Source organism: Lemur catta, chromosome 7 (assembly GCF_020740605.2).
Source record: "Lemur catta isolate mLemCat1 chromosome 7, mLemCat1.pri, whole genome shotgun sequence".
NCBI lineage: Eukaryota > Metazoa > Chordata > Mammalia > Primates > Lemuridae > Lemur > Lemur catta.
Genome location: NC_059134.1, coordinates 17,091,639 through 17,107,948, shown reverse-complemented (window position 1 = coordinate 17,107,948; position 16,310 = coordinate 17,091,639). Strand labels below are relative to the sequence as shown.

Sequence of the window (16,310 nt, the reverse complement as noted above, 5' to 3'; positions counted from 1 at the left end):
TAAAACCAGTCTGTTTTGCTAATATTTTCAGTGTACATATATGCTATTTTTAAAGACAGATGAGAAGACTCGTCAAAGCCAGATTATATTATGGGTTGAAAGGGAATTAAAAACCTTGGCAGGACATTAGGCATGGACACAAAAAAGAATGGGACCTCCATGTCAAGTGAGGTTTGAGGAGCACAAGCAGGTAGGTTAAGGCACTTTTGGGTAATGTTTTATCCTTAACACTCCCCTGCCTTCTCTGGGCATGTCCAGCACCTTGCTGATAAAAACAGGAGCATACAAAATACTTTACAAGGCCAAACCAAAGCAATGACCTTTTTCTTCTCGTCTAGCTCTCTAGTAGAGTGTAAATCTTGGTTATGCCATTGCTTGGGGAGGGGGAGAGGAGTGGAAGGAGGGAAGGACTATGGGTCTAGTAGATGAGGCTAAGTCTATCATTTTAGTCTGTATGCTCAATGGTGCGGTTAATAATTGATTTCCAAGGTGCTCAGCAGAAAACTCTGCATTTATGTAAATTTTACACATACTTTGATGAAACTGTTAGCTCCAGTTGGTAAACTGAAGACAACAGAAAGATATGGACCATATTATTGACTAATTTCTGCCTAAAATGATCTAGCTAGACCTCAGAGCTTTCCTTCCTAGAAAGAAGGAAATACATGTAATGAAAGAACATTATTTATACCAAGTAGCAGCTAATGAACAATCGAAACAGCAGCTTATTTTCAGAACAAATGAACAATTTCTACCAAGGAGAGGGCCTGACTTGGGGCACGTCTCTGCAGAAAAGGTTTTTTTTTATTTTTATTTTTTTATTTCAGCATATTATGGGAGACAAATGTTTAGGTTACGTATATTGCCTTTGCTCCACCCAAGTCAGAGCTTCAATTGTGTCTATTCCCCAGATGATGCCAGAAAAGGTTTTATTCATTTATTGCAGGTTAAAGATTAAAAATACATATAGTGAAAAAATTACCTCTGCAGGAGAGAGAGCCATGCATCTTTTTCTTCCAGAGAACTGCAGGCAAAGAAAATGGAACAAAGAAATCAGATACACTACTCCTGCTAACATATTTAAGACTGTCAATACAGATGAAAATATGAGCAGCCTGTTGTTATTGACGTAGTTGCTGTATGGTGTTCTGTTGTTTAACTATACAGCATTCATTACTTTAAAAAATAAACAAATTTTGAAATGTGTCGGATTAATTTATAGAGAGTGATCTGTGTAATCTTCTTATATTTGTCCCTTTCCCCTGCTGTATACTAGAATCCAGGGCTCCATTTCTTTAGCAGTTATTAATCTCAGGCATGTTTACAGGACTAAAACCAGAAGTACTCCAAACTCAATGTTTATCCCTGGGTTTTGTAAACACCTAAGCCCATTAAAAAATATAATACTAATACTCAGGAGAGGAGAAAACAGTGTATATTAAAGAAAGAAAAAGGACATGGCACATTGGGAGATTCAAATTATAGAGGGCACAGAAGTTTGTCATCCTTGAGAGTGAACCAAAACCATGTCACTCAGTTAAGGAGTCCTAAGGAAACATAGAACCCAGAGGGAATGATTTGAAGGAGCAACTAGGTAGCCTGGGTCCCAGGCACCAAGGATTTCATATCAACAAGGAAGGAAGAACATCTTCCTTCCACATGTGGCAAGGAAGCAGAACATCTCTGGAGGTACAAAGATAGCTCTGGGCATAGTAAAAGGTGAGGTCAGCAGTGAAGCATCATAGAAGTCTCTTGTATTCTGATTCTCTCTTAAGAAAACAGGAGTTCCAGTAAAGAACATTTGATTTCCTACCAGCCTGGGAAAATGGAGGCTTAAGGGGAGTATGAATTTGATCTCTAAATAAACAGGCACACCTGAGTTTGTAAATAAAGACTCACAGTAGGTACATCAGTTAAAATAGTATTCTTCTGATTACTCTTGTAGATAGACCATCATCAGATTGAAGTACTGCCTGCGTGTTTTGAAAAATGTTCCCATTGTATCATACCGTTATCTGTAAAATCAAGGTGTAGCACCTATTTTTCTGGTGGATATAAATCCTAGGTTTATGGGCTGGAGTATGGTGGCTGACACCTGTAATCCTAACACACTGGGAGGTTGAGGCAGGAGGATCACTTGAGCTCAGGAGTTCGAGACCACCTTGATCAAAAGTGAGACCCTCCCTCTACTAAAAACAGAAAAAAATACCCAGGCATGGTGGTACATGCATGTAGTCCCAGCTATTTGGGAGGCTGAGGCAGGAGGATTGCTTGAGCCCAGGAGTTTCAGGCTGCTGTGAGCTAGGCTGACACCATGGCGCTCTAGCCTTGGTGACAGAATGAGACTCTGTCTCACAAAAAATGAACAAACAAACAAACAAAAACAGTTAGGTTTGTAAATCAGAGAGACATGTAGTGACAGAGATATGAAATTCCTTTTGGCCTTTTCTGAGACATGACTATCTGTCCTATTCCTTGAAGTAAGACATGGAGATTTCACATCGATTGCTTGCTCTCTCCCCAATTTGACTCACCTGGGAGTTCTTGAGTATGGCAGTTGTCAACCTTAGATTCCATTTTTTTCATTATTAATAATTTTACCACATGACTACAGCTGCAGTCAGCCTTAGATTTCAAAGCTGTTAGTTTTTTACTTTTTTGTTTTGTGTGTTTAATAGTTATTATAGTAACTGGTTAGGAGAGATTGCTTCTTAAGCTGGTAGCCTATTGGCATTTTAAACTGATCATCACCTAGATTTCCCTGATATTTACCAAGACATACCACACCATTTCCAATGGACTTTATCCCTTCCTAAAGATCTTAGCTTCCCTCTGATATCATTGACTTAGTCCTGAGTAACTTCTGTTAAAATTTTCTTTGTAGAATAGGTGTGTTGGCAATAAATTATCATTTTAAAAAAAATCTATTTCACCTTCAATTTTTAAGAATGTTTTTGCTGGTTACTGTATTCTAGGTCGAAGGTTGTTACTTTCAGCACTTTAAAGATGCTCCAGTGTCTCCTGACCTTCAAATTTTGCAATGAAAATCTGCAATAATTCAACTCATCATTCTCTTATTTATAATGCATTGTTCTTCTCTGCCTGCTTTTAAAATTTTTCTCTTATCTTACATGTATAACAATTGTCTATGACGTGACTAGGTACAATTTTTTCCATCTCATCCTGTCTGGGGTTCTCTGAGCTTATTCCAATCTGTACATTTATGTCTTTCACCAAATTTGAGAGGTTTCTATATACATTATAGTCTCAAATTTTTCTTCTACCCCATTCCATCTCTCCTTTTACTGGAATTCCAATTACATGTATGTTATACATTTTGACATTTTCCCACAAGTCCCTGATAAATTTTTCATTGTAAAAAAACTTTGTTTTCTCTCTTCATCAGATTAGACAATTTCTATTGATGTATCTTCAAATTCACTGACTACTCTTTCACTTCCATTTTGCAGGAAAGACCAATATCTTGTATTTATGATATTGTAGTTTTAATTCTAGAATTTCTGTCTGGCCATAGTAAAATATTTTCTACTTCTTTGCTGATATTTCCTGTCTTTCTATCGATTTCAATTGGATTTTCATTTTACCTACCATGCACATTTACGAAAACTGCTTTAGAGGTCTTTTCTAATAATTTAACATATAGGTAATATCAGGATAGGTCACTATTGTTTATGTTTTCTCTTTCCTTGTTCTTTATATGTCAGAAAATTTTAGATTTTACTCTGGAGATTACAAATGTTTGGTTTTGGAGACTGTATTTTGGTATATTTGCAAAAGAGTATTGATGTTTTTGCTTTAGCGAGCAACTAACAAGCTACAAAATCCAATTCACCTGTGGTGGGCAGCAGGTCAGTACAATTCTTTTGATCTTAGCTTTAAGTCCCAAGTCTATCATAGCCTTGTGGGGGTGCAGCAGAGACTTGGGCAATGTCCATACACAGCAGAGACTTGGGCAGTGCCTATACACAGAATTTACAGCTTCCCTTCTCTTACATGTTCTTTTATGAGATTTTCCCCCTCATGTTGTAATAGCTGTGGTTGACTCGGCCTGTGTACTCTGGTTCTTCAGCCCAGAAAGATTAAGAATTTGTCAGTTGCAGTTGCCCTACACCATGATGTGACTGCCTCTTGCCCTCCAATGGAAGCCCTAAAATCAGGAAATTCACCCACTGCTGGTGCCTTCTTCCAAGTTTTAACTCCTCTTCAAAATCTGCCAACTTTTGTTCATTCTCCGTAACCCTCAGGTAGTTTTTGGAGTTTACAGTAGTTATTTATAGGGTCGTCAGTTCGTTAAGACCCTACTCTGCCATACCAGAGGAGAGGCAAAATGCAACACTTTACTTTTTTAAAACAGAAAAACTTAATTTTGAAATAATTTTAGATTTCTAGAAAACTTACAAAGATAATACAGACAGTCCCTGTATACTTGTCACCCAATTTAATTTCCTGTAATGTTATTACCATTGTCCACCTGTTAAAACTAAGAAATCAATATCGGAACATTACTTTTAACTAAGCTCTTGACTTTATTCAGATATCACTGGTTTTTCCAGTAATGTCCTTTTTCTGTTCAAGGAGCCAATCCAGGATACTGCATTATATTTAAATATCATGTCTTCTTCGAAATTGATCTCTGACAGTTCCTCATTCTTTCCCTGTTTTTGTTTCTTGACTTTGACAGTTTTGAGGAGTACTGGTCTGGCGTCCTGCACAATGTCTCTCAATTTGTGTGAATTGGAAGTTTTTCTCATGATTAGACAGGACTTATGAGTGTTTCAAGAAAAAGACCACAAAGTGGAATTACTCTTACCATCACATTATATAAAGGAGTACATGATATCCATGTGACATCCCTGGTGATATTAACCTGTTTCACTTGGTTAAACAACCATAGTTTGTGCAATATACTATATATATATATGTGTATATGTGTGTGTGTGTGTGTGTGTGTGTGTGTGTATATATATATAACTTGTTTTCACATTTCCCCCTCTTCTTATAAGGAAGTTTCATGGAAATTCTTTGATTAAAAACATCATGTAGTTACATCCCTTCCCTTGAAATTTCTTTCCTTCGCCTTTAAGTCTAAGGAGATTAAGCAATAAGAAACAGTAATATGTGTAGAAATCTGTCATTGGAAAAGAAGATATACAGAGAAATATACAAACCCATGTTCCTTCCAAATAAGTTTTAAAATCTGTGGTTGGCCAATAATGCATAGTAGAGTTTAATGACATGCCTGTCTTTTAATAGCGATTAACAGCTAGGAAAATTTTAGTTAACCGGCTTTAGGATGATGCCTGAGGAGTTTGGTGGTGGTGGGAAGAGAAGCAGAATGAAAGGCATCATGTGCATGTAATGGACACGACATCTTCAAGGATAAAATAAATACTGGAGTTAGAGCACAGTTGTTCAAAAGCACAGGTGTGAGTTTGGTATGCTCTCCCTGAACTTGAAGTGCCAATTAAGCACGTTCAGGGTAAGAGGACAAAAACTCTTTATTCATACATTCTCCAACTCCATCCCCATCTATGAGTGACTCTTGGGAAACTAATTTTTGCTGCTTAAAATATTGTTTGCTCTTGATTGTCACATCTCTATAGATACTAAACCTAAACCTGATACACAATTCAGGCAACCCAGCATTTCATGACGTTAATTTTATTTGTATGATGATAAACTACTCCTTTAGAAAATTTTGGAGTATAAACCACTTATCCACACTTATTTGGACTATTTTATAAAATTGGCTTCAGGAAAGGCCCTTTCAGTGGTTTGAAAAGACTGATAAGATTCGAAAGCTCAATATGTAAAACAAATATGTCCCTAGACATTAGGGAAAGGGATGTTGGAGAGGGAGTCCTAAACACTTGCCCACCAGGCTATTCCCCTTCCATATTCTTGGAAGTTCTCATCCCCCCAGTTGTTTCAGTAGAGCCCCTTTAAAACTCACTGGTCAAACCAAGGCAAATGACTTCAAGAGTTCCCAACAGTTACCATTAATTTTCATAGGTTTTAACCAAAAGCTCTTTGGGAGAAACATAAGGCACAAAAGCATCTTGGATGGGTGTATGTGTCAAAAGATGAGTCATTGACTTCAGAAACAATCAGAATAAAATATTTTCCTTCTAACAATCTGGGGAACAAAATTTGCTTAAATTTATTCTCTCATCCCAGAAATCACCATAGAAGCTAAACAAGGTAAATACAGGACAAGCTGTGGTTCTTACCTGAAAGTGGCCACAAAGTCCTCAGTGGGCCAGCCCAAGACAAAGGATTTCGTAGCACTGCTCTTGTCATCGCAGATTTCATCCACACAGCTTGCTGTCCACATGTCAGTTAATTTAATCTTGTTTTTCATCTTAAATTTATTGTTATTCCTAGAAAGATAAAAATCATAAAGGACCTCTTGTTATTTTATTTCTTAAATTATATGGGAGATTCTGTACTTGTGATAAACGTCTTATTCATTGTTTTTATCTTCAGTGGCTGACACAGTGAATTAGAACATAATAGGCTACCTTGGACCAAGAAGGCCTTTAAGACATTTGGTGAAGCATTTATTCCCCATGTCTGCATGTATGGCAGCAAATAGCCATAAACTGCCATTTTCTTTTTCTATACATTGAGCGTTGCCTTTAGATCAAAAGCCTCCTTTTAAATTTTCTGCTGTTATAAAAAATTAATTCATTTATTATTTATCCCTTGCTTATTTACAAAAAGACTGGAGTGGCTGAACACAAACAGTATACATGATTTATTAGGAAGTTTATAAAATTTCCATTTTAAGAGAGATGCACTGAAAAAACCTGGAATTTACTAGAGGAATTTATAATACATTTTCAACTGAGCGGTTACGAGATTTTCTAGTCTTCAGAAGTATAGATTACTTTAAATTTCCTTTCTTAAGATTCTGTTCAACCATTTTCTCTTATATTCTGGCAAAACTGAAGAACTGTAGCCTAAAAAGGAACCTAAGACATAGTAGGGTTGACACAATTAATGTTTATCCCTAGGGACTCAGAAGGTGATCTACTTTAAGAATTCCTTTTTGACAACTTCTCCCTAATCCCCGTTAGACCCCAGATATGGAAACCATCATATCTCTTGAGCTAATTGACAGATTTATTGCTCAGGTGGACCTGAGATTTAAATGGAAGGAACCGACTAGGAGAAAGAGAATGCCCAGGGAATCTGGGGTCCTTCCTACCATTTGGAACCATTTGTGGAAAAGCTAAAATAAAATCAAATATACCTCATGTGTGGAAGCATCCCTAACACTCTCTGATTCATGGAATAGTAAGTCTAAAACTCTTAAGTGGGATTTATAAGATAAAAAAGATATTGCACTAAATATGAATGGAGGACACTCTAAGTTCAAAGTGTCATCTATGCTTCCCACAGGATCCACCAAATTTAAGTGTAATTGAAAAGAGTGTTGTGGCAAAATGGCTTCTTTCTATATTTTATTTCAATATTTTTTACCCTATTGCTAAAAATCATTAGATTTTTTAATGAAACAGATTCAATTATAGACTGATTCTTATTTCGTGATGTCCATTATTCAGGTAATATAAAACTAAGACTACAAATCATTTGGAAGGAAAGGTGTCTTTTCATGTTTGCTTTGACATTCTGTGTTTTCTAATGCAGATCTCTGTCTATATCCGATACTTCAGATACTGTGTGCAAACATATACTGACCTGGGGAATAAGTCATTCCAGTGATCCTTTTCCTAGATCAATAAAGTATCACCCCTAATGAACATAAAAGTAGATCCCAAGGCCCCATCCACCTTTAATACGTTCCTAATTTAGTATGGAAAAGAATGACAATAAATTCAAAACAATTTTCAGCAACATTGTCAACATCCAGCACAAAATGGAGCAAATATACTACTTTAGCCCATAAAAGGATGCATTTAACACCATTTCTATTATTGCTCTTACTAAAATTCACTTAGTTTGACTAAGTACATATGTGACAGCTTGTCAATTATTTATCCCACTTGAGTTTACTTCTGTAGGTCCAACCCAAGGACTGAAATCAGTTTCCAAACGAAGCCTAAAGATGAGCTGACATAATATGGAACTGATGTCTTCCCTTTTCCCTGTGGCTAAGTGTGAAGACCAAGCACTGGTCTCAGATTATTTCAACAAATTGATCCAGAGTACCACTCCACTCTTTATCCAAGGTTAAGTATCCGCACACATTTTATATTGCCAGAGGCTATTTCTTTTTGGTTGCTACTGTTTATTTTTGAAAAAAAAAAAAAAAAAAGTTCTTTCATGTTAAGAACGATCTACGAATATGTCTAAATGTTTGCTATGAGAATGATCATATAATACATTTTTTAAAAATTTATTTAAATTTTTGTAAGGTAGTAAGATTTGCTCATCATCATCATCATCTCTTCAAATATCTATATTCTTTCTATCTTTTAAGGCTCTTGGGTTTATGCCAAAAACATAAAAAATAACATAGATCACTCAGACTTTTAAATATTTCCGATGGATATAGAAAGTACTTAATCTCCCATCAATTGAATGTCATAAATAACAGCATTTACATCAATTGATATAAATTTTGTCACTACATAAAAACATTACAGTGGACAACAGAGTTATCTGGGATAAAATCGTGTAACATTATCTGAAGGACAATTTAAAAAAAAGCTATAAAAGTAGACAATGGGCACAAATTTTTTCCAATATAGCTAAAAATAGCAATTTTCTACTAGTAATACAACTGTCTTTAGATAAAATGTTTTTAGCAAAATATAAGTTACAGAGAAACCATTTATATGTGAACAGTATACAGAACAATAAATAATTTAAGGTAAAAAACTCTCAAAGGTTCTCTAAGTTAACTGCTAAGGAAAAACATCCATAAAATGAAGGAAAACACCTTCTTCCCTAAGAGTTGAATGCATGTTACAAGTTAAGTAGCCTTTAAGGTCCTGAAGTTCAGGCAATTGGTTGTTGTCTGTGTATCTACCTCCAGGCTAAGCTTTGCACCTAATGAGTGCAATGTGGTCAGGAAGACAGAAAGAGCCAGCCTTGGGAATTAAGGTCTGTATTCAAGCCCCAGCTCTGCCATTTCCTAGTCTGTGACAAACCTCCCTGAGCCTCAGTGTTCAACATCTAAAATAACTTACCTTGGGGGATTGTTAGGAAAATTAAATGAGACCTTTCTGATTCTCCTATATAATACCTAGCATATGTAATATAACCCATAAGACAATTTTTAAATGAACACATTTTTTTTTTAAAATAATCATTTACTCTTCTGGTAACAGCCTCCCTACTTAGATCTTCACATGGACTTGTTCAAGTGCAAAGGCTTAGAAGAAAAAAACCTAAAGCAAAAAACAAAGAAACAAAAAAACACTCTTTCACTGTATTACTGAAAACATACGCATGTTCAAAAACACATTTGTAGGTATCACTTCTATTTAAGATATTTTCAATCTGTTTCATTCTCTTTATGTTGCCTTTAACTTGAAAAGTTTACTAAGTATTCTATACCATTGCTTACCAAATGAGTATTTAGTTGAAACCTTTTACTCATCACAAAGAAAAGACTCACTTAACGGTGAAAAAAATGATATGCTTGAGGACTCTCCTATGAAACGCATTAAAAAAGCATTCAGTAATAGAGGCAGCAGACCACATACATATTGATTAAAAGAATGGATTTTGAAATAAAGTACATAGAGGTTCAAAGGTGAGTTCAACTAATTACTCTGTGGCCTTTAGAAAGTCACTTAATTTCTCTCAGTATCAATTTATTTTCTTTTTTTTTTTAGACTGGACAAGGGAAGTAGTGAGAAGAATATCAATTTCTTTTCTAAAATGAGGAAAGTAAGTCAAGCCCTATCTCCATCAGAACCACTAACAACTTACTATCTAGTCTCCTTGACTCTACTTTTGCCTACCTTCCAACGTACTGTCTAACTAGCATGAGCCAGAATTATATTTTTTATAAAAGAGAATCACACTATACCACTCCCCCAATTAAAACCCTTCAGAATAAAATCCAACGTCCTTATGATAGCCTTTGTGGTACTAAGCCTCCAAGATGGTCCCCATGAGCCTTAATTCCTGATATTCATACCCGTGCATAGTTCCCTTCCATGCTGTGCCAAGGTTGGTCTGTGTGGCCAATCTCATGCACAGAAATGATGGTACACTACTTCCAAAATCAGGTTATAAAATACTGTGCTTTCTATTTTGGGTGCTATGTCAATGGCCTATTCTCTTTCTCTCTGTTGGATCTTTCACTCTGAAGGAAGCAACTGCCATTATGAGCAGCCCTGTGGAGAGACCCACATGGAGAGGAAGCCTTTGGAGAGCAGCCATGAGGAACTACAGCTTCCAGCACCCACTTGAGTGAGCTTGGAAGTGGATTCTCGGGTTCTAGTGGAGCCCTGAGATAATTGGTAGCCTGCTCAACAAGCTAGAGGGCCCTCATGACAGCTCGTGAGCCAGAACCACGCAGTGAAACGCTCCCAGGTTCCTGACTCAGAGAAAATGTAGATGTTTACTGTTTTAAGCTGTTATGTCTTGGGGTAATTTCTTGCACATCAATAGATAATACAGCCGACAATGTCCTCACAACCTAACCTTTGTCTACTTCACCAATCATGGTTCCCATCACTCTCCTTTGCTCATTAGTCCCCAGTTACACAGGCCTTCTTTGAACTCCTCTAAGGGCCCAGCTTTCCCCACCGCCTTTGTACCTGTTCTCTTGACCTAGAACGCTCATGCTCCCGATATCTATCTAAATGGCTGGTTGCTCTTCATCCTTCAATGATTTTTCCCCCTGACTACACCTACCTAACACATACCCCATCTTTTACTTCACCCACCACCCCATTTTCTTCATAGCACTAATCACAATCTGTCCTTTCCCCCCTACACACGAAGGTAAGCGCTCCCATATTAGAATGTAAGCTACCGAAGAGCAAGGACTATATCCATCGCATCCTTCATTATATTTCCTACATTTATTCAGGGCATGGCAAAGGACCTAAATGAACATTTGTTGTATGAATAAAAAAGTGGAAACTTTATTTTTTAAAAGAAAGAAACAAACGTAATACTCATTTCACCTATTAGGTATAGTAACAGAGGCCAGGCATTCTTTTTTTTTCTTTTTACTGTGTAGGCAATTACTTTAATCTTTTTCTTCCATAAGCAATATATTTTATACATTTTCAAAAGCAGTAAGTATATGTGTACCTTTTTTTGTTGATCCATGTATAATTTATCTTAAAAGAATTACTTTAATGATTTTCCTGATTATAACATTTCAAAAAGGGAATATATTTTTATAAAGTGAAATATATATGTAAACACACATATGTATAATATATATATATTAGAGAGAGCGACAGAGACACAGAAGTTATTACTACAGTGAAGCAAATTGAAATATCCATCTACTCACATAGTTACCATTCTTTTGGTGAATGCACTTGAAATCTCTTCTTTTACCAAATTTCCAGTGTACATTATATTATTATTAACTGTAGTCATCATACTGTACATTAGATGTCTAGGTTTATTTATCCTACATACCTGCAATTTATACCCTTTGACCAGCATCTGCTCATTTCCCCTTACTGTCACCCCTGGTGAGGATGGCTCTATGCTTTCCTTCTATGAGTTTGAGTATTTTAGATGCCACATATAAGTGAGATCATGCAGTGTTCTTCCTGCTGTGTCTAGCTTATTTCACTTAGCATAATGTCCTCCAGGTTCATCCATGCTATTGCAAATGGCAGGATCTCTTTTTAAAAAGCTGAATAATATTCCGTTATGTATATGTACATAATATTCCATTATGTATGTGTACACAATTACTTTATCCATTCTTCCATCAGCAGACACTTAGGTTGTTTCCCTATACAGACTATAACCATTGAGTAGAAAGAGTATCTTTGTTAGTGGAAATGCAATTTTAGAATGATAACCAGGAGTATTTTAGAATGATAACCAGGAGTATTTTAGAATGATAACCAAGAGTTTTCATGATAACCAGCAGAGACTGTGCAGTCCACTCACTTGCTTTTGGCCACAACGAGCAGATCACTGAATAGGAAAAGATGCCGCTCCTGCCTCCGCAGGCGGCTTCTGAGCTCTACCAGGCCGTCAATCAGCAGAGTCCTATCGGAGCACAAAAATGATGACAGAAATGTACAGGTGTTCGTGCCAGCAGAAGGTCTTTCCCTGTAACAGATAAAATTTCCACAGATCATCAGTCAAATGATCAAATATAGGACCAAGTTTTTATAACATTATAGTTTAAAGTTTGTCAAGAAATATAAAACTCTGTAACCTTTTAATGCAATGGCAGTGCCCTCACTGGTGTCCCAGTGTATTCTCCACACAGTAGTTTTTTGACACCGCATCATGAAAATTTTGAAACATAAAGGAAAGTTGAAATAGTTTTATGATAAACACATGTATGTATACCTCAACACAGATCTTACCATTAATATTTTACTGTGCCTGTTTTATCATACACATATCCAAATATCCTTCTGTTCATTCATTCATTCATTCATTCACTTATTTATTTAGAAACACGGTCTTGCTCTGTCACCCAGGCTGAAGTGCAGTGGTGTGATCATAGCTCACAGTATCCTCCAACTCCTGGGATCAAGCGATCCTCCTGCCTCAGCTGCCTGAATAGCTGGGACTACAAACATGTGCTATCACACTAAGCTATTTTTAAAATTCTTTTTGTAGAGATAGAGTCTTGCTGTGCTAAACCAGACTGGTCTTGAACTCCCGGACTCAAGATATCTTCCTGCCTCAGCCTCCTAAAGGCCTAGGGTTACAGGCATGGCCACCACACCTGGCCTATTTATCAGTCTGTTTTATTTCTGGCATTTCAGTGTAAACTGCATACAGCAGTACATATCCCCCCCTCCAAATACTTCAGCATGTCATTAACTAGAGTTCAATATTTAGATTGTCCTTTGGATATAAAATTTACATAGAAAATGTACAAATACAAAAATCTTAGGTGTATGTTCACTGACCTATTTTTTATAAAGCCCTTTTTAAAGCATGATGTTCACTGATTTTTCACAAATGTATTCACTTGTGTAATCTAAGACCCAATCAAGATACAGGAAAGTATCATCACTCAAAAAAATTCCCCCTTCTGGTTACTATCTAAATTAAGGAAACATAGTTTCTATGGATTGACCCGAGTTAGTTTTTCATTGTAGGCTGATTTCTGTTAGTTCAAAGGCTCACTAGTGCCAAACTCAAATTTTTACATACCCAATCATTTGAAAAATAGCCCACACAAGAAGATTTTTAGCCACTAACAGCCTGCCTGCTTTGCATACTCCACAAAAGTAGATCCAGCACCTGCTGGCCACTGATAAGAGAGAACCCGTGGGTATGAGACCCCAAGCTGCTACTGCCCCTTACCGCTGTCTGACCCAGACATTCCTCACTACTGAGCAACATCACTTGGACCTCAGCCTCTACCTAATAGTATAAACCAAAAATAATTTGAGATAGATCATGAACTTAAATGTAAGAACCAAAATCTTCAGTATTTTAATAGAACACATAGGAAAATATCTTTATGACTGAGGGATAGGTGAAGGTTGTGCCTGTTCCAGAATTTTATGTAACCGGAACTACAGTATGTACTCTTTTGTGTAAGGTAGCTTTTACTCAGCATGGTTTTGGAATTCATTTATCAATAATCCATTCCTTTATATTACTGAATAGTATTCAATGTATAAATATACCAGCGTTCATCTATTCTCTTACTGATGGACACCTGGCATGTTTCCAGTTAGCTGTTATAGAACATTGCACTAGCCTTTTTGTGCCCCATGTTTCCATTTCTCTTAGGTAAATATCTCAGAATGCAATTGCTGGGTCATAGAATACGTGTATGTTTAATTTTAGGAAAGAAAATAAACCTTCTACTTAGTTTTCCAAACTGGTTGTACCGTTCTACATTCCCTGCAAAACAGTAGGAGAGTCCCGTTTGTTCCACAACCTTAAAAACATTTGCTGCGGTCGGTCTTTTGAATTCTAGCCAGCCTAGAGGATACATAGTGGCCTCTCAATAAGATTTTAACTTGTAGTTCTCTGATGACTAATTTCTGTCATGTTCTTACTGGCCATTTGTGCATTTTCATTGGTAAAATGTCTTCAAATCTTTTGCTCATTAGTTTTACAAAAATGAGTTCTATGTTATTATACACGTTATCTACTGTGTTATAGGAATTTTCTATGAATCCTGGGCACTTTGTGCTGGTATACTGTGCTCTGTCAGGTATGTGTTTGGGGAAATACTTGCTCCCAGTCTGTTGCTTGCCTGGTACCCTTTCCTCACTGTGTTTTTGACAAAAGCTTTAAAATTTCATGAAGTTTAATTCATTGATTTTTTTCATATAGTATTTAATTTCTGTAACCTTTCTACAAAAACTTCTAAGAAATTATCTTCTTCATTAAATTTTCATTAGGCACCTATTGATGAAAGGAGTTTACATTTGCTAATCAACCCAATGACTAAAGCATATATCTTCTGGGGACAGATCAGAAAGAGTACTGAATCTAAGAGGACTTCCAGAGTACTGGGAAGAAAGTGATCTAAGTATTTTGATAAGTTTCATTAAATGGGATTTGAATATAAAATCCATTGTGACACTAAAAATCCTCCATACCTTCATCTAGATTTTATGTTAAATTAGCACATCATTCACAAAAGTATCATAGCTGCAGGTATACCTTGACTTTAAATAAAGATGAAGACTTCACTTTACATAAAAGGATTCACAGCTGAGAAGAAAGTCATCACAAGATTCATTTCAACACAAAAAATGCTATGAGTAAAAAAATGCCATTTGAAAATGAATGAATAAATTAATAATTGAATATCCATTAAAATTCTACACATTATTAAAGGCCCTCAAAATGTCCACTGAAATATACTAATCAGCCACAATAGGTAAGACGGCCACTTTATTACATATTTAGCCTATTTTCCCACTTTGAATTTCACTAATTTAACCAATAATATCTAAAAGAAACCAATATTCTATTTTTTATAGTATCAATGTGATGATCTTCCTTCATATCTAAAAATGGTGAAAAAAAAATGACCTTATTCTTGCACAGGCATCACCTTATGATAAAAAATAAGCACTATTTTGTGTACAACATAGATTTTTCAGTATTCCGATTTCTAATTGTTTCTACAAATATACATTGATAAAATATGGAACCTGCATATTTGTGTACTATGTGATGTGAGATTCACCATTGAATCAGTTTTAAACCAACCAAGCTTACACACCAGCTCTAAAAGCCATTATGATTCCCACAAAGAAGAGGTCTTATTAAATAACCTCAGGACATCAGTCAGGTTTTCTATGATTAAACAGGCAATGCTGGTGCTAAAGGAAAAGAAACAGCACCCACACATAAAAAATGTGATCTGAAAAACTCTCCATCTAATGTAGAGTTCCAAGCACTTAACAGATGTGTAGTACAAAGCTTTGCACTTACATGCTGGTACTAAGCTGTTCTTGCAGGGCTTTATCCGGTAGAAGAGATGGAACACTCTTCCTTCTTTCTACTAATGCTTTCATTTTCTGTTGAGAGAAAAAAAAATAAATGAAGACCATGTGGTTTGTAAAGGAAGTAAAAGTTGATTTTCAATCCAATTCAACAAGTTTTGTATCGCCCCTCTTAGCCCATGAAGGAGCCTACAGTTTCATTATGCAGATGAAAATATAACATCTAAAATAAAAAAGGTTAAAGAAGAAGGATAGTAAGTGTAAAAAGTACTATAGACAGTCATTTTTTCTTTTAAGGTCAGAGAATAAAGAGGTTAAATTTTGATCGGAGTATTTGGGATGAACACCAACATAACCATTGTTGCTGATTATGTGTCCAGCCCTATGCTCAGGGCTGTATATGGAATCGCTTATTTATACCCCAAAGTGTCATCAGAGCAGGCACTACTCCATTTCATAGGCAGGAGAGGTCCCAAACTGCCCTCAAGGAAAAACAAGTAAAGGGGAGGGAAAAAGAGTTAAAGCAAAGACACAGACACTAGTTCTCACATAAAATATTAATGAAATTTTACATTTGTTTTAAATTTAAATGTTCACACATCTAGGAATCCCTCCTTCCAAAAAAAATTTTTTTTTTGCTCTAACTTAAAAATAAGAGTTTTCTTTATTTTCCCCCTAGGTGTTATATAAATATAATTCAAGTACTCCATCTCTACGGACCTAAAA

General features: G+C 36.0%; 1 protein-coding gene across 1 annotated transcript in view; it reads right to left on the bottom strand.

The window, feature by feature from the left end:
- Positions 1-16,310, bottom strand: part of LOC123641214 (rho GTPase-activating protein 20-like) — a 55,784-nt gene that overhangs the window by 38,336 nt on the left and 1,138 nt on the right. Inside the window, exons 2-5 of the mRNA XM_045555757.1 lie at positions 15,574-15,659; positions 12,091-12,255; positions 6,252-6,401; positions 983-1,024 (exon numbers count right to left, since the gene is read on the bottom strand). Coding sequence (XP_045411713.1) covers positions 983-1,024; positions 6,252-6,401; positions 12,091-12,255; positions 15,574-15,659 — 443 coding nt within the window. The remainder of the gene's footprint in view (positions 1-982; positions 1,025-6,251; positions 6,402-12,090; positions 12,256-15,573; positions 15,660-16,310) is intronic.